The sequence below is a fragment of the Hippoglossus hippoglossus genome, chromosome 4, assembly GCF_009819705.1.
Source record: "Hippoglossus hippoglossus isolate fHipHip1 chromosome 4, fHipHip1.pri, whole genome shotgun sequence".
Lineage (NCBI taxonomy): Eukaryota > Metazoa > Chordata > Actinopteri > Pleuronectiformes > Pleuronectidae > Hippoglossus > Hippoglossus hippoglossus.
The window spans coordinates 4,862,116-4,880,952 of record NC_047154.1 but is presented as its reverse complement, the minus strand read 5'-3'; the positions used below and the strand labels follow the sequence as shown (position 1 = coordinate 4,880,952).

General features: G+C 43.2%; 1 protein-coding gene across 4 annotated transcripts in view; it reads right to left on the bottom strand.

Moving 5' to 3' along the window:
• Positions 1–18,837, bottom strand: part of crocc2 (ciliary rootlet coiled-coil, rootletin family member 2) — a 40,690-nt gene that overhangs the window by 7,641 nt on the left and 14,212 nt on the right. For 2 of the 4 annotated variants that reach the window (XM_034583076.1, XM_034583075.1), the window contains exons 4-26: positions 16,222–16,380; positions 16,051–16,134; positions 15,269–15,372; positions 13,666–13,810; positions 13,103–13,209; positions 12,357–12,563; positions 11,327–11,423; positions 11,048–11,137; positions 10,823–10,951; positions 10,532–10,731; positions 9,646–9,828; positions 9,076–9,220; positions 8,822–8,968; positions 8,512–8,742; positions 6,340–6,533; positions 5,794–5,921; positions 5,267–5,436; positions 4,980–5,159; positions 4,327–4,461; positions 4,107–4,250; positions 1,497–1,735; positions 1,254–1,413; positions 995–1,162 (exon numbers count right to left, since the gene is read on the bottom strand). In XM_034583076.1, the coding sequence (XP_034438967.1) occupies positions 995–1,162; positions 1,254–1,413; positions 1,497–1,735; positions 4,107–4,250; positions 4,327–4,461; positions 4,980–5,159; positions 5,267–5,436; positions 5,794–5,921; positions 6,340–6,533; positions 8,512–8,742; positions 8,822–8,968; positions 9,076–9,220; positions 9,646–9,828; positions 10,532–10,731; positions 10,823–10,951; positions 11,048–11,137; positions 11,327–11,423; positions 12,357–12,563; positions 13,103–13,209; positions 13,666–13,810; positions 15,269–15,372; positions 16,051–16,134; positions 16,222–16,380 (3,546 nt within the window). The remainder of the gene's footprint in view (positions 1–994; positions 1,163–1,253; positions 1,414–1,496; positions 1,736–4,106; positions 4,251–4,326; positions 4,462–4,979; positions 5,160–5,266; positions 5,437–5,793; positions 5,922–6,339; positions 6,534–8,511; positions 8,743–8,821; positions 8,969–9,075; positions 9,221–9,645; positions 9,829–10,531; positions 10,732–10,822; positions 10,952–11,047; positions 11,138–11,326; positions 11,424–12,356; positions 12,564–13,102; positions 13,210–13,665; positions 13,811–15,268; positions 15,373–16,050; positions 16,135–16,221; positions 16,381–18,837) is intronic. The other 2 variants (XM_034583077.1, XM_034583078.1) reach the window with 1 other exon arrangement.

The following is an 18,837-nucleotide window of genomic DNA, read 5'->3' as shown; positions in this document are numbered from 1 at the left end:
CACTCTCAGGTGAAACCGATTCTGAGTGACAGGTACAAGCCAAGTTGTCATGTGAGAGAAAAACTGCATTACATGCCACAACTGCAGCTGAAACCATGAGGTCTGACTGTCTGCATGGATGGTAAAAACGTTATGGACCATCACATTCTAGTCAAGAATGGGAAACACTGAAACCATTTACCCTACAGGGACAAATAAAGAATCTATATTTCTATGTACACCATATTCTAATCTTGGTCTACACGATAATCTGGCCTTGCTCAAATTATCTTCTTGGTTCCCATTAGGTGATCTGTGTTTAAGTCAAAGTTACATTGCGTTTGCAGAATTGAAAGCAATGGGCTGAACATGGTCCTAACTACATTACTGAAACACAGTGATTAACACATTAACTGTAATGTAAGAAAAGAATCCCTGAGTATTAACTATAAACTGACACAGGATTTCCAATAGGATGAGGACTTATTCCAGAAAGTATGCTGAAATCCCTCAACCTCAGCGTTGTGTTCTTGATATGTAGACAGAATACTTGGTGTATTGATATTTACTGGATTTAGCTTTAAAAAGGATACATTAACCAGGCTTCATATACATCATAATGAAGTGCTATCCATTTAACCATGCCATACATTCACTTGACAACTCAAGCACACTTTAACTGCTGGGGTCATGAGAACTTGGGGACCCTAAAAATATAGTTATGGGACAGAAGAGGTTAGAAACCCAACTTCATGAAATACAAAACCTATTTTTCCCTTTGCATCAAAACAGATTCTACTTTTCTCTCTCTGATAGTTCTGAGAATTAAATAAAGCCAGTTATTATCATTAAAGATTTCATAATAGAACTGCGGCTATCCCATCACTGTTACAATGGAATGTGTTATGTTTATGTCCTCATGTCTCTGCAGGCATTCTTCATGTATCTATGTATGCAAAGGTAGAAGGTTTGTTCTAGCATCATGGTAACGGATTACTTCGCTGTGGTCTTCTACCTCATTCAGCGCTGCCTCTCTGCCGGCCTCACACTCCAGCACTCTCTGCTTAAGATTGAAAGCCTCGCGACGTGCCTCCTCCTCCTTCTGCTCCTCCTGACATACCCGGGCCTGCAGCTCCAGCAGCTCCTGTTTCTGCCGGCTGTTCTCACCATCAAGGATCTTTACCTGCTCGTGTCAACACAGCGCAAACTATTTGAAAGTAATCCTTTATTTATAATAAATCAGATGGAAAGCGGTGACCTGGATAATCTTTCACCTGTCTGCGCAGCTCCTGCAGTTCTCTGCGTGCCTGCAGGCGAGACTTCTCCAGCTCCCTCATGCTGCTCCGTAAAGTGGTTGCCTCTTGGTCCATCGAGCTCCTACATTCCTCTAAGACAGACACTTTCTGCTCCCTTTCTTCCACAGATCGTCTCAGGCTTCTCAAGAGATACTTAAAATTAGCAAAAAATTCAGATATCCATTGCTGCACCAAGAGCACAACAGTAAAAGACAGCTCTACCTGTTGTTGTCACTCTCCGCTCTCTTAATGAAAGCTCTGAGCTCCTGGTTGGAGGCTTGGATGGCCTCTTTCTCTCTGCTCTCATCACCCAGGAGTCTTCTCAGGTCCAGCACTTCTTTTCGTTGCTTGTCCCGCTCCTGTGCACACTCCTGGAGCCCTCTGTGGGCCTCAATCAGCTCCTTTCGCCCTTTAATAAGTCCGTCCTCAGCTTCCTGCAGCTGCCGACGAAGGACTTCTAACTTCAGGGAGAAAGAAAGGAATGATGTTTTATCAATGAGGCTAAATTGGGAAGTCTTAGTCAAACAGCGAACCTGATAAATAACTTTCACATAGATTATTATTATTATCTTACATTTTATTACCATTAATACATAAGGTTAATACTTACACTCCAATACATAAATTGTAAGTCTTTTCTTGATGTTCTGGGGTTTCTTAAATTGGTTGTCAATTCAATCCAGAATTTATTTGATCACACATTTCAAATGGATATATACATGATCGGTTTTCAATATAAATTCAATAAAAACATTTAACAGAGACAAAATTATTTTTATCCTCAAAATTCATCAAAAGCTTCAATCAGGCTGTTATGTACACCACATCAAACACTCAAACACATGTGTATAATAATCAAAATTAGAAAAATCTTTCAGCATACTGCGAAACTGATTTTGGATCAGATAAGGCATTAGAGCGTCTTTGTTTGAAAGCTAAACCTCAGCATCTCTTACTCTAAGTGCTATGTGCAAGGTCTCAAGATACAGTATGACCTATATTCTGTTTTATGGCAGCATATGTGTAGCGGGAGAAATAGGGAGGACAGAGCTTATCTGGGCATGGATAAGAGCCATTTGGGCCTGTAGCCAGTTGCTGTCTCTTCCAATCTCCTCGCTGCAGCTCGCAGTGTAAAAAATCCACAGAGTGCAACATGATAAACAGCAGCCCCCCTGAGGAGGTGGGGAACGAGGGGGAGAGTGGGTGGAGGAGGGAGGATGAGGGCCGGGATGAGGAGGAGTGTTATGTTCAGAGGCCACACAAGATGGTTCTTTCTCATAAACTCTAATGTGAGAAAAAACAAGCGAGTGCTGATCTGGCCGTTTATACTTTATTTTATCAGATTTTTTTGGGTGGGAGCAGAGGAGAAGGGCCGAGAATATGAGGGCAGCAGTGTTGTGTTATTAGGATGGGAGAGGGGGACCTGGAGTCCCAGTGGAGCCAGCCTCTCACTGCTGCTAGGGAGAAAATAAACACTCTCCCACTAGCTTATTTACACTAGGGGTTAACTCAAACTTTAATTTCACATCATGGTACCAGGGACCGTATCCTCCCACCTCTGGGATGGTCGGACTGGCCATTGGACAAACTGGGACAAATCCCGGTGGGCTCCTGCATCGGTGTGCCAGTGGCCATCAAAAGAGCCATTAAGTTGATCCTGGCCCTGTCCGTCTCTTTACCAGCTCTTTCTAAGTACCCATCATTCAGGATGTGCATGGGAACGTGCTGAATGTGTGTTCCCCAAATTTCAACCTTTACCAACCCGGGCCCAACGGATAAATCCAGGGCTGCATTTCTTTCCCAGTCCAACACTGCTCACTGGTTCACCCTTTGTCAGTGTCTGACATGAGAATCCCGAGATAGGATTACAGAAAATAATCAAACAAGGAAATGAGTAGGAGTGGCAGCCAAATATGACAGTGTCACTGAAGCCTGACTTGATATACGGCAATAGGGAGGGCTGTCCAAACCTCAAGACTCCTCTGCTTTGGCTCCACACAACCTCATTCAGTGTAGTTTGACAAGACTAAGGAGACGGAGCGAAGACAGGATGATCCTCATTTTTGCATTTTCACTGAAACCAAAACGTCCCACACAGATAAACAGTCCACTTTTCCAGGAAAACCAGGCTATTAAATCAAGGCACGATGAGGCCCTTGCAGCTCAGCAGTTACATCTTAATGAGGTGACTGTGAGCTTGTTATTTCACTAAAATGCCCGGCGACCCTGTGCCTGGAATCCTGACCTCACGCAACCCCGAGAGTTGAGATTTACGGCTCTCATTTGGCTCGGAGAGGTATGTCACTTGGCCAAAATTATAGCCTAATTGCACTTTTATGTTTATATTAGGCCAGTGGATACATTTTCCGGCCGCGGACTTGACAGGAAAAAAGACACAGAGAGCAAGAGCAGAGTATGAGTCTGACGAGTGGACAGCACCATTCCTTGTAGGATTTGGCAACGCAGGCTCTGCACCTGATGGCACCCTGATGCAAGTAAAGCTCTGTGGCGGCAGCTTGTATCAACAGAGGCTTGTGGTTAATGACTCTAACTCCCCCTGGTACAAATAGGTGCAAACTCCCTCTCACACTCAAAGCAGATCTGAGGTCTTGCATCATTTGCCAATCCAAACAAGCCTATAATTACCTATCCATTTTAGTGATCCTACTGTACAAAGTACATGGATAATGGATCTGATGAGATCCAGCCTATGAGATTAATATACACTCTATGAGTTGCTGTTTATTTCTATGTTAAAATCAAGTTCCTAACAGTCACTAAAGATCAACATCTGTCTTGTATGAGTCAGCAGCACCACATAAACGTTCTCACCTCCTGCTGTGCATGCTCGCTCTGTTGGTTCAGCTCTCTGACCTGCTCAGTGAGACTCTTCTTGCCATTCTCATGGGAGTTCAATGACTCCTCAAACTGAGTCCGCAGGTCCTTCAGCTCAGACTGAAGGACAGACATCACATTCTGGAACACAAATCGATTGGCTGAGTTATATGGACAGAACAAGAAAGAGCTAATATGACTCTGTCATGTTTTTTACCTTATCCTGCTCATGTTTGCTGTGTGCCTCCCTCTTCGTGTGCTCCAGCTCCATGTCGGCTGTGGCCAAGTCCTGCTGCAGGGTTGCAAGCTTCTCTATGAGGGCAGCCTTCTCTGCCTCCTTCTGGGACAAAGCCTGGTTACAACAGACTATGAGGTCAGACTCATTTTGACATAGGTCACAAAATGAAGTTGGTTTGGCCATTCGGGCCTCACACATACTGTAGAGAAGTTTTCATGCTTTTGATGAGGAGAAAGGCTTCCTTGACTAAGGGGGCGCCAACAACCCACTAGCTGGTGGGGGATTCAGCGACCGGCCTTTTAAACATAACGACTTTCAACATTGACCCACAGAGGTTAAATACATGAAACCTCCCACTAATCAGTTGGATCTGAAGAAGCCTCTTGGATGAGAAGTGAACATCTTCAACGAGCAAGTGCAGTTGCCTATGTACTGTATACTGATACAACTTCCAAATATACCAGGACCTGGATGACTGAGAATCTTCTCAGTTATAATACTGGAAAACATTGGCAACTGTGACGACAAAACTTGAGGTGATGGGGTTTAACAAGTAGCTACCATAATATACCAAAAAATGTAGGTTCATAAACTGTTTAAAAAACCCAGAACTATCCTGTCACCACACACACCTGCTGCTTCTCACTCTCAGCCTGCAGGAGGCTTTGGTTGAAGTCCTGCTGCAGCCTGGCCTGCTCCTCTTGCACCTGCTGTAGCTCCTGCTGGTTGTGCACACGCAGCTCCTCACACTGTCGACGCAGCTGCTCCTCAGCCTGCTCCCGCTGCAGCATCAACTCTGCACACTGCTGCTCCTATCAACCACCAAACACGCACCCACATACACTTGATTAATTCATGAAAAAGCGAGTGTTCCAATTGGTTTCGGTTTTGTCAGGGCTCTGCTTAAGCTTTGCTGTACCTTTTGCCGACGTTCAGCCTCAAGCTGCTCTCTGTGGATTTGTTCTTTATTGCTCAGGGTCATCTGGGCATTCCTCTCCACCTGAGCAAGCTTTTCCTCCAACTTGCTTCGCTCTTGTGCAGCTTGTGCCAAATTGTGTTCGGCATCGACACGCATGCGAGCAGCATCACCTGGACAGTCGAATAAACCCACAGCCAAAATCTCACAGACTTGTTGGATGTAAAGATGATAAAGGATCGGGAAGATTTTATTAGGAGTTTTATTTATAGGGGATACTAATGCATGTCTTTATGTGGAATACATTAGCTTAACACTGCTTATATGATCCATGTGTTTGTGTGGAGCGGTGGGACCCTTGTCAGCTGAGAAAGCAGCTACAGTGATCCTGCAGCTCCAGGATCAGAGCTCACAGCTGTTGCAGAGCTCACAGCTGAAATATGGATCTCTGGTGGGCTGTTGGAAAGGCTTCATGGCCAGGGGGCTTGGCATGGAGGACAGTGGGACCTCTGAGGGAGGGGACTACTCACGCGTCAAGGCCTCGTTAGCCAGGAGCAAACCGTGCCGCTCCCCCTCCATCCTGGTGTACTCAGCCTCCAGAGACGAGGCAAGCTCCTGGCTCTCAAACAGAGCCGTCTCCAGGGACTCCTTCTCTGCTCTGGAACACAGCGGTAAAGTGGTTTGAGCACTGAAAAAAAAGACCTTTGAACCACTAGGTGTAGAAGGTTATAAAATCCAATGATCCATCATGAGCATAGTTTCCAAATAAAACCATGTTACTTAAAGACTCTTGTTACATGAGGCTGACGGCGCTTGAGAGAGTAAAATTTGTTTAAAAAGTCCAAATGACCTTAAATACACATTGGCAGCTGGTCCAACTTACACAAACACACACACTTGGTTGTTTATGATGCTTTTGAGGACACTGGGCTGATTTACATTCATTCCATACACTCTCACGCTAACCATAACCCCAACTGATACATGCCTAAGCCCGGCCCTGCAGAAAACCTGAAATTTGTCCTGAAGATTTAAGACTAAAGACCACACAAACAAATACACAAATATACTCAGACCTAAGTGCAACCAGTTCCTGCGTGAGACCACAGGCCTTTCGGTCAGCGGTGTTTAGCCTGACATCCAGAGCAGCCTTATCCTTGGCCAGCTCCTCCCTGTCATGGGTAGCTCTCTTTAGGGCTGTGGTCTGTGTCTCCAGCTCCTTCCTGCACGCACACAGCTCCTCTGACACAGCCTGCATCTGCCTGTTGACCTGGAGACCAACACACACAAATACATAAAATGCCATCAGGCAAATCATTTATACTTTTGCCTTTGAGCAGCCAGTAATAAGCAGTAAATACTACACCATTATGTGCGATTAAAATACTGTAGCAGCAATAATACTTCATAACAGAGCATAAGAAAAGAATCTGTGCCGGAGCAGGAGCAGCTTTCGACAGTAACAGCTACAGTACTTTGAGAATATGTACTAGTGATTTATGACAGTGTGCAGGAACTGCAGGGCCATAACAAATGTGCCGCCCCAAAGATAAACAAACAGGATTTGTCACTTTGTCACAATAATTCTGACAAAAAACAGGACCTATGTGAAGCAACAAAAGTTTCCCTCAGCATTTATTCAACTATAAGACCAGATTCATGACTGAAGAGGTGAGGATTCTCATGGGACTCCTCCTCTATACAGTCAATGAATGCAGCGGGGAGTTCACTGTAGAAACTGCACCTAAATGAAAACATTATACATGTGCATATTATTTAGGTATCTGAATGTAAGTAACCTCAGTTTTGAGAACAGCTAAAAAGCTTCAGTGTAAAACAGGTTTCAGTTTGATTCAAAGTTTGACATTTTACGAAGATATTTGCTTTCATTCTAAAATAATTTATATAGCATTTGTGAGCTAAATATGGAGCTAGATTCTGGGGTGTAAGCGCTTAGTTTAACGTAAAGACTGGAAGCACAAAGACAGGAAGCACAGGGAAAGGGACAGACGTGCTCTGGCTAAATATAAGCCAGCCAATCAGCATCTCTAATGCATTATTTATTGTTTAAAAAAAACGCAAAATTTAGTTTAAACCACAAGGTGTGGTTATATGAGAGATTGACCAGTGACATCCTGAAGCTCCTTGTGGCAACAACACTTCACTGGCCCGGCCAAGAAATACTTCCAATGCCTTACCCCCCCCCCCCAAACAAGTTTTTACATGATGCACACATTAAACAAACGGGAAACAGTATATCAGAGCTGGTAGGTAGCAGATCTTTTTCTGCTTCCAATCTTTCTGCTAAGCCAAGCTCTTTTCTTTGAAATGAATATCAATATGTCACACTGTTCTGTCATGGGGTGTTATTCTGGTTTGAATCGAACAATGCTGGAGGTCAGTTCTATAATAGCAGAGACGTTTACTATAACCTACTGTATTTGATCTGAAAAAGGCCTGATGTTTCTGTACTGTATTTTAAGGTCAGTTACTGACACACCATCACACAGTGGTGAAGTCCTAATGTTTCACTTCAACAGATTGTTTGAGGAGCAACAATTACAGTGATTTAATTTTGAACCAAATAAACTTCCACTTCCAAATATAAAAGCCTCTCCTCAGGCAAATATTAAAGGGGATGAATTACCAGTGTTATGGATGTGAGCGGCGCCCAATAAGGGGATGACATATGGGCTTGGTGAAATGGAGGACACTTCAGAGCTTCTTTTTTAAAAAATGGCTGATTTGTTTTTACAGATGAGCTATCTAAAATTGTTTGGATTGAATTTGTCAAATTGTTTATGTTTGTTATATTCGAACTGAGATCAACACGAGTAACCCAGTTTCACATTCAGAACAGCAAATAGAGCAGGAGAGGATTCTATTCATTCTTTAGGGAACGATCTGGATCCGCTGAGGGAAGCATGGGAATACTTTAGGTGTTAATTTATTGGCTCTTTCCCGAAACCCCAACTGGACATTTTTTGCCTATCTATTTATCTTTCCAGTTCACAGTTGTTCATGAAGATCCCTTGCTTGTTATGTCCCAAGTTACTCATAAAACACAAAACCTCTCTCCACATCCCATTAGAATGAAAAAAAAACCATGGCAGATGTGCAGATGTCTCCAACACATTTTAACGTGACAACAAGCTTCATGAACCTGCTGAAAGCTATTAATAACATCAACTCTCCCAGGTGGTGGGAGCCATGAGGACAGAGTGTGTGAATGGTTGGGGGTCCCTGACCTGGGAGTGCTGCTCCAGGGCCTGAGCTTTCTCCCTCTGCAGCAGCCTCAGCTCTGCTTGTAGCTTCTGGCAGTGATTCTGCAAGTGGCTATGGGAGCTCTCCAGGGCTTGTTTCTCCGTGAGCAGATTCATTATCTCCTGTTGTACCCGTGCTGTCTCCTCCCTGGCCACTGTGCGATCCGCTTCAGCTTCTCGCCTGCGCTCGTCGAGCTTGGCCTTCTCACCTTCTGTCTGAAGAGGGAAAAAATATTTAGCTTATGTCCTGTTAAATTCTAGTCTAAATCAACATTACAACTGCACGCCTACTGACCTGTAGCAGAATACGATTGAGTTCCACCTTGTCTTTGGCTAAGCCTTCACTAAGGGCAGCCATTTTGGACAGAGAATCTTTCAGTGCAGCCTCTTGATTCTGCAGTTTGGTGAGGGCTACCTCCTGTGCAGCACTCTGGGACTCCATCTGTGAAGTGCATCATGGACATGTATGAAAGATATAACCCACCAGGGCCCTCAGGAAGAATCCAGTAATCCAGATCAGGCTACCTGGTGCACATCAGAATATCCTACCTTGGTGAGAGCCAGAGCGAGGCTGGCCTTATCGTCTTCCAACACCTCCTTCTGCAGCGTGATTTGATTCAGACTCTCCTTCACAGTCACAAGCTCCCTTCGTAGATAAGAATGTTTCCCTTCAAGCTCCTCGAGGCTCCTATTGCTGAAACACAAAATATATCACATACATGACCCTCACACTGTTTCTCTGTCTCTCACACACACAGATTATTTGTATAAACAAAATCCCCTGATGGTAATCCATCTCCACTTTGAAAAATGTTGAAATTTGGTGCCAAAGGCCACAACACTGAGGGAGTTACTTTTTTGTTGTATCGCATGTCCTGCTCCAATTCTCAACTAATCAAATTTTTTTCAGCAAAAGAAACCCAGCAAACAAGGGGAACACAATTCCCTCTTGCATGAGTGCAGTAATGCAATGTAAATCATTTACATTTTCCTCCAAATGTCATCGGGGTAATGACATGTGTTACTGATCTGAACTCTAAATAAACGGAGCTTGAAAACAATCACGGGTGACGGGATGTGCGGTTGTGTAACGGTCATTCCTCCGTGCTCAGGCTGTACCCTCTCTGGGCCTCTGTGCGCTGGCGTGTTAGCTGCATCTCCAGATCCTCCCTCTGCTGCCTCAGGGAGTCCCGCTGTCTCTGGAGCTCCAGTGACATTCCCCGAAGTGCCTCCAGCTCAGCACGCTGGGAGTCCACCTCCTGCTGCAGCCCTGCGAGTAGCTTCTCAAGACTGGCCTTCTCACTGAGAGGTAGAGCGAGGCAGAGGAAAAGACAGGGGGAGAGAGTATGTCGAGGACAAGTGTTGCACAATGATCAGCATTATCATCACACTTGATTCTCTGAAAAAACCAACATCAACCAAACACTCATAACAAACATCTCTTCTACAGTGTTGTATAAATGTTGTTCTTGGAAAACAATGTTTGATTAAACATGAATCCAAGTATAATATTTGTAATCATCATATTATTTTTTTCAATAGACAACATTCACTGGCATTTTCACAAATAACAAGTCTATAAAATATAAAACAGAATATCAATCCATCCATTATCTATACCACTTTTCCTTTGAGGCTCATGGGGGAGCTGGAGCCAATCCCAGTTAACATTGGGCGAGAGGCGGGGTACACCCTGGACAGGTCTCCAGCAAATCATAGGGCCAACATATAGAAACAAACCATTCACACGCACATTCACAACTACAGTCAATTGAGAGTCTCCAGTTAACCTAACCTCAATGTACATGTCTTTGAACTGTGGGAGGGAGCTGGAGTAGCCAAAGAAAACCCACGCAGACACAGGGAGAACATGCAAACTCACACAGAAAGACCCTAACCAGACTGAACCAGGAACTTTCTTGCTGTGAGGCGACAGTGCTTTAAAAGAAACAACTTCTTTGACACAATCTAGGAAATGGACAATAACTCCATGATGAGTTCGTACCTTGAGATGAGCTCCAGTGAGCGGCAATATCTGTTGCTCTCTCTGAGGCTTTCCTCTGAGGCCTTTTTAGCCTCCTGCATTTCTCTTTCTACTTCCTGGATCTTCTGCTCCAGCTCTCTCCTCTCGATCTCCCTCTCCTGCAGGTGATGACGCAGAGTGTCCACTTGCTCCAGGGCAGCATCTAGACACCCATGCAGGTCCTGTGGTTTGTATGTGAGAGCATCCTGCAATGTTGTTACAAGGTTTTCAGGATATTGTTGGAGTAGGGAGGACAAGCCTCTGCTGTCGTACCTGTGTTTGTTTCTGGTGCTTGGAGAGAGCAGTCTGCACGGCCATCAGTGTGGTTTTTCTCAGAGGAGAGCGGCCATGAAGAGGCGAGGACACACTTTCAAAGCCGCCATCTCCTTCTCCGCCAACCAACTGCACATTAGTGACAGAAAGAAGAGAAAAAGGATTTATGTTCTGGTATAATATCAAATTGCACAGCTTAGCTTAATGCTTTGTTTTTCCTCTGACCTGGTGAACATGACACAATATCTTTTGGAGGTCTTGGATCTCAGTGCGGAGGGCCTCCATCTCTGCTTTATCCTCCGTTCTCCTCGTCTCCTGAGCAGGAAACAACTGAGGTTAGATTATCAGCACACATAGAGCAAGATTGACATTTGCCAGACTGCAGCCCTCTAGACAAGGAAGTTGTGGAGTTTATCAAACCTATGGTCCAGACTACAGCCAATTTAGCCCCCTCTAACCACCCGCCTATCTGCCACCTCCCACTTCTGAGTGCCGGGGTCCCACCATCCTGTCCAGACTGATCTGCATGGTCGTGAGGCTGGCATCCTTCTCGCTGTTCTGGCTCCGGAGGTGCTTCACAGTGTCGGACAGCTCCAGGATTCTAGAAACACCAGAGACGTAGACAGAGAGTGAAATCAGACGCACAGTTCCCTGAGTCACTGACATGAATTCCTCCTCTCCACCAGCCATCAACACTATCATGTTGTCTGAGTAGAACCATGGGATTAACTAGGACTAGGATTAACTGTGCATGATTTTTATGATCAAAGCCTATACACTAATATATGTGTGACATTGCCGCTAGGGGAATAAATTGGACTTTCTCTGCAGTCATATGAAGAACTGATGAGAAAGTTGCCCTATACATGACCTAACACTCAGTCTATTTTTTTTCTTTTTGACAGTCCTGGTCAGTTAGACAGCCTGGAGACTGTGGGAAAATATAAACGTTGGATTTGTGCTACCAGTCCAATTTGTATGATGAGGTGAAACCTTGAATTAGGCTTACCACAGTATCTGCTGTCAGATATGTTTTGTATCCCTTGATTCTATAGTTGAAGCCCATGTGGACAGTGTAATACATCCTTATTCACAGTTTTCTAGCAGTTTTTGGATTTATACGATTTTGTGTATAAATGGGACATATGGTTCTTAATTTATCAGGTTCTTCATTCACTATAGTAATAAGAAAACAGACAGTTGTTTATCTATAAATAGTTCCTACTTTGATTTTCCACTTGGATAAGTGGGTACAGTGAGACACATTTTAATTGAAAATGTTCTTAATAGAACAACAGGTCGACATTGGGTTTAAACGTCATGAGTCAAATTACTGAACATGTATTTAAATGAAAATGTTTTGACTTTTGTGAAATAAGTTTGGAGTTTTTTTTATTGTTTCAGTCATTACTGAAATACACGTACTGGTCCTTAAACTAAATGCAGGTTCAAGTAATAATAATACTAGCTGCTTTCAGCGAAACATGAAGGAAGCCTTGTGACAACCAGGCCCAGACAGACGAGACAACTTTACCTGGAGTTAAGATCAACTTTCTCTGCATCCCATCGTCCCTGGAGCTGCATGGCCTCTTTCAGCTTGTCCTTCAGCTGCCTCTCCAGCCCTGACAATTCCACACCCCCAGAGGTGTTCTCCTGTGTTACTCTGGCCTCTAGGTTCACGCAGGTAACATGCAACTGCTGGCTGGCAGCGGCACACTCCCCGCGCATATCAGACAGAGTCCTGTTGAACAGAGTCATGTGCATTTAGGTTTACAGAACGTATCATAGGTTTGAAAGAGTGAGGAAACACAACATGCTGTTTTCATTCATAACAGTCTGTTTGTATTTGAAAATGATGAATATCTGTAGTGATTAAGCTCCGGTATCAAGACTCACTTTGAAGTGTCTTCAGTTTGAATTACAGTACATGATGTGACGTGATCACAGCTGTCTATAAGCCGAAGTAATCATTATTAAAGCAAATTACTCTTCAGCACTGCTCACAGAGGTTCAATATGATAGAGGCCATGTCCCATAGAGCCCCAGCTTTGTCCTGATGGATGATTTCAACAGTGAGCAGAAACACCTTAAGACATCTTTTCCCCAGTGATGAAACAATGAGCAGGGGAGACTGGCGACCCCATTGACCTGTTCCAATTTGATCCTTGCCTGAGAGAAATGCACTGTGGGTGCTGTCGTGAGTGTGAGACACAAAAGAGGTGGGGGTTCTTGTGGAATGCTGGGTTGCTGGTGGGGTTTCTGGCAGCACGCCACGCTCACCTGTCAGTGAAAGTCCTGAGCTGGGTGAAAGTGCTCTGCAGGGAGGAGGCCTGGCGCCACAGCGCTCTGACACGAGCCTGTTCACGACTCAAGCGGGAGGCACATGTCTGCAGAGAGGAGCAGACAACAGGGGAGCTGGAGACTGGAGGGTGGGTGGTAAGGGTTGCGTACAGCAAATGATGGCACCTCTCATTTTATTGTGATACCAAACAGATGCAATACTGGAACTCCAGGATTCATACTGGCACACACACAAATAATTGGATTTCCCTGAATCGACAGATGTAGCCCATTTACAGCACAAACACCAGATTGTTTACACAAAATGTTCCTCCCCCTCAGCAGTTGGAATGTTTTCACAGGAAACAACAACTCAAAAATCATAGCGATGAAATGAACAGGGAATGAGAATGAATTGACAAAACTGGCTATGAATGGAATTCCTACCCCATGTGAACTCAACTGGAGTTTAATTGCACAATCTCTGTGCAGAAAGGGATGAACTTGAGCTTCCCCTGTTGCTTTTTCTGACACAAGCTCTTCATTTTTGTGGTTTTTCTCACCTCTTGCTCTCTCCGCAGACGAGTATCGCGCAACTCAGCATCTTCGCGGGCCTTCCACAAGCTCTCTGTCAGCCCCTGGTTGGAAGCGCCTGCTTGCTCCAGATGTTCCCGCAGCACAGAGTTCACTTGGCTGAGGCTGGCACACCTGGAAGGAGCAAGACTTATGACACTGAGAGGCCATTTGGCACTTTTTCCCTGTCACGAGAGCCTCCTTATACCCCAACCACAGCAACCAAACTTTATAGCTTATGTAGCCGGCACATCACTCTTACATCTGAAGCCTGTAGATCCACCCTCGCCAACCCAAGTTACAGGGCGAACATGCGTGACAGTTTTATAGCATCTGTGTCAACTTAGTTCTAATTTCAACCAGATCTAGTAGAGTCATTTACAAAAATGTTTACATCATTCTCACACTGACTGAACACACACGCTGTTACAGTGTGCATGCCATATTACTGAGTTATCTTATCCCTCTGAGATTGAGCCAAACCCATGTTTGCCTGTATGGTACTGTATAATGTTGAAAGGGAACTGGGGCGTAGGGCAAGAGGGATTCAATACGCCCAATTATTGGCAAAAACATATATGTAATGGTTGTAGAATTATCTCTACATTACACTTTTATTACAAAGTGTTAAAGCTTGGTAAAGCTGCAGTAAAAATGATCAGATCCTGGAAAATGTTCCACTATGGGTATTTCAAATAAATTTCATAACTGCATAAATTATAGAGCATTAAACCCTGGCCTCAGCTGCAGAGCTAGGTCCATAGTTAATGGGAAGCATCATTAAAATGCTTTGGAGAAGGAAGCCAACATAGCCCCACTAATTTTCACTGACAAATTGGACGGTGAGATTATCTGCCAAGGTCAGGTTCTGCTTTCTCCCTGTAGCAGAGGCAGGAAAAAACAGCAGGAGAGATCAATCAACTACTGAGAACATCTCTGCTGCAAAGATATTGTCAGATATATTTCAGCTCGATTTCTGTCTCAAAAACAATTGCTGCCTCACAGTTGTGAACCTTAGCAGCCGGGTAAAATGCATTATACCCCCTTGTCTGTCCAGACTTATATATGTCGAGAAGACTTTGGGGGAATTTATTAAAATCTATTAGGAGTTTTTGCAGAATGTTATGATGTCACAGTGAACTTGACCTTTTACCTTTTGGATACACAACTTTATCATTTAATCCTTTTAGACATTTGTGTGAAACTTTGTCATAATTAGCATATCAATTATTGAGTTATGGCCCAAAACATGTTTTATGAGGTCACGGTGATCTTTGACCAACTAAATCTAATCAGTTCATCCTTGATTCCAAGTGGACGTTTGTGCCAAATGTAATGGAATTCCCCTGAGGCGTTCCATGAGACGTCATGTTCATGAGAATGGGATGGTGGTATGGTTGTACAGAAGAAAACCTAAAAACATAACGCCTCTGTCTACAGTTAAGGCCAACACAGAGGTATAAAAATAGGAATGACAAACTGTGCATTTTTTCAAAAACTTCCTAACATACTGTATATTACTAATGAAAACAGAACTTGCACAACTTTCCTTATTGGCTTGGTAGGCTACTCTGCATGGTGCCCATCACTCACCTCTTCTGCTCCTCCTCCAACTGTGCAGATTTATTCTGGATTGCAGTGTTGAGATCCTGCTCTGTCCGCTGGTGACGCTGGGCTGAGTCCAGTTGGGCCTGAAGCTGCACACACACACACACACAAAACTACTTCTCACATCCCAATAACACTTCAATGTATCACAGTGGCCACAAGTTAGCAGTTGCCTATTAAAGCGACATAATTTCTGTGTAATTCTGCGAAGCCAAATTCTCTGTGGGAGCCACTCAGCCAAGAATAATATTTGGCTGAATAAAGTATATTCAAATAAAATCTTATTCCCAACATTTACTTTTCACTTATGCATGATTCATTTAGAGCTTGTTCAAATTAAGCTTGCAAAACACTTCAATTCAAACTAATGAGCATAAATGATGTAAATCTATTGCAATAAAACTGTTACATGGGGATATAATTGTTCACAGTCCTCACATCTAAATGAATTAGAATAAGTCAAAACAGAAACATTGGCTTTCCCGGAACAAATGTGAGTCAAATAATTTAACATTGTTTTGAATCATTTGTATTTGTACACTGTAACATGCTGACATTGTGATAATGCTGTAATAAAAAAACACTTCTATTTAAAAAACCTGAAAATGGAAACTATTGCATGAATGTTTACTACCAAGACAATATCAGTTAATCTGTCACATCCAAATGTTTTGGGGTAAGGAGCAGGCTGGATTCCATTGGAGGTTTTGAGGGTTTAAATATATGAATACTTGATGCTTGAAGATGATGCTACAATCTCGACGTACCAACAACCTCATCTTCTCAGACTCTGAAGTCTTCTCTAGCACTTGCTCTTCCAGCTCCCCACTCCTCCTCTTGTACTGAAGAACCTGGAATAAAAAAATTTTTAAAACAGTCTGATCAGTTGAGCTAAAGGAGTCATCTTGATCATTCTGAATTTCATTTGTTGCTGTGACCTTGGTCTGCAGCTTCTGAACAAGTTGGGCTTGTCTCTGCTGGGCCTCCTGGTAGAGCTGCAGCTTTTGACTGTAAACCCTCTCCTTGTTCTGCAGTTGCAGGGATCTTGGTGATGAACTCTCCTGGTCCGAGTCCTGCAGCATCAACATCTGATCGAGCTGGATGGAAATGGGAACAAATGAGCTTCAGCGAGCTGGACAATGTGACAGGACTGTGCACATTACAATAGATGGTACCCAAGCAATTTAAGTTAGCAGTTAATAAGATCCTTTTTATAGTCTAATGTAACAGCCGTGCGTTAAATCCTTTGTGTACAAAGATTATTATATGCTATTTCAGGAAAGTGTTAATATTAAATCCCACCGTTCACAAGGATTTATTGCACACTGAATGTTCTGGATTGTATTACATAACATGGGTGAATTTAACTACTAGACGATCTCATCTGTTTCATCTTGATGTGTTAATGATAAATACTTGATAAGATAAATCTGCTTTCAGATGAGTCATTCAGCAGTTTTCACTGATGAAGAAACAAAGGCGAAACTCAACCAGAATGATGACATTCTGTAATAGGCCCCACTCAGCAAGTACTTTTACTTTGAATACTTTAAGTGCTTACTTACTTTAGCAGAAGAGTTAATATGGAATTTTTTTCTTCTTTTTTGGTACTTTTACTTAAGTAAACTGTTTGAGTACTTCCTCCACCACTGTTGGTAATTACCATCATCATGATTCAGTGAGATCAATAGTGAGAAAATCTAATAATTGCATCTCCTCCATTAAGACCAAAATCCTTACAATTTTGATTGACAAGACACATTTTGAAGACCTACAGGAGGGCTGGACAAACAGTAGCTGGGCTTCAAGATGAATTGAAGAGTTGGGATATTAATGAAAATCCACAGAGTGTCTGAGTACAGTATGTTTGCACATTAGTCTTGTGCATGTGTGTGTACAATGCTCCTGCTAAATGCATCTAAAAACAAAGATATATAAATGTACTGGCTTCGTTCATTGTGGACTCTCATATCCTCTCCCATATCTGAATCCAAATGTCCTGTAACCTCTCAACCTCACACAACCTAAACTCCCTGTGCACCACCCACTCTCTGTGCTGGTGCCAGACACCCTGTCCTCACTAATACGAACCACATGGCCCCAGAGCACTACAACACACTGCGTGCCTCCAACTGCCCTTGCCGACTTCTCATTTAAAAAAGAGAGGAAGAGAACCCCCCTCCCCTGCAACACACTCCAAACCACCATCCAAGCACTTCAAATCAACCCCGAGACCCACTCCCTTCCTCCTCTCCTCTGTACCTCATCTCTTCTCTGGGTGCTTAATCTCTCCAGCAGGCTCCAAGAGAGCCAAGACAATAGTCTCACTGTTCCACACTGGTCCCGGCCACTTTGCCACCATTATTAACACATTTCCAAATGCCCCTTTCAGAAATTTATACAATAAACTGCACGAACGGCCATCATGCACTTGGCTCTGTGCGTTTTGGTGTGTTTCTGGGACCTGGGGAGCACAAAAGCTTCTTTTACTGCCCGTTGTTGAGGTGACAGCTTTAGAGACTGAGAAGAGAGGAACAACATGGGCGGAGTGTTTGAAACACACAGAACTTCAGCAGCTGTGTTTAAAGGGAATCCTGGAAACAGCTGTGTGTGGAGCATTAGTGATTATGCATCTTTTCAAATATTTTGGCACAAAAACGGCAATAACACTGACTTACTAACAAGCATGCACTGTATAAATACACCTTGAATAAATGGCCTTAAAACACGGTTTAGTACAGTAAGTGAACACAATATAAATTTGGGGGAGTTAAGGAGGGGTCTAATGTTGTTAAATCTTAAGGGGGAAATAAACAACAGTACAACAGAGACCATACTGCACTGCGTAAGAATATAAAAAAACATTAACACATGAAGACACTCATAAACGCAAAATGCTAAATTATTAACATGCACATATTGGCCTCTTATAAGATCTATGTGGGGGGCAATGGTGCAAACTGAACACCCATCCATTATGTAGCTAGTTAACAAGGATATAAACAATGTGGGATTAAACATTTTAGTAAAAGCATGCAACATGTTTGTCAGGCTTCAAGGAGACACACGCATGCATGCACACACACACAGGATTTCTGCAGGTTTCACCGAGTAAAATTTCAGACTTATATTAAGTACGAGAGATATGAAGCAATATAAGATTCCAAATGGAGTCCCGATTTTAAGATACGGTGAAGTAGACAAGTAGAGAATAACCCTCAAACACCACGCTATCTCTCAAACTACTGACAGATACAGTCTGTCCCACATCAAAGCCAAATGTTCTGAGATTAATTCTGACCCGAGTGTTTGTAGATGATCCGTTATCAATTCCAAGTTGGTCTTGTTTGTAATTTTATTAGCCAAGGTCAGAGAAGGCAATTTTATTAATAAAGCACCTTTCATACACAGAGGTAGATTGAAGGCGCTATTACAGTAGAAAGGACCTAAACTTGCAGAGGCATTTCTCTCAACTTAAAATCTCTTTCTCTTGAAAATCTAATTTTAAAGTGCAACAGAAGCTGAATTAAATGAACCTTTACATAACTACAAGT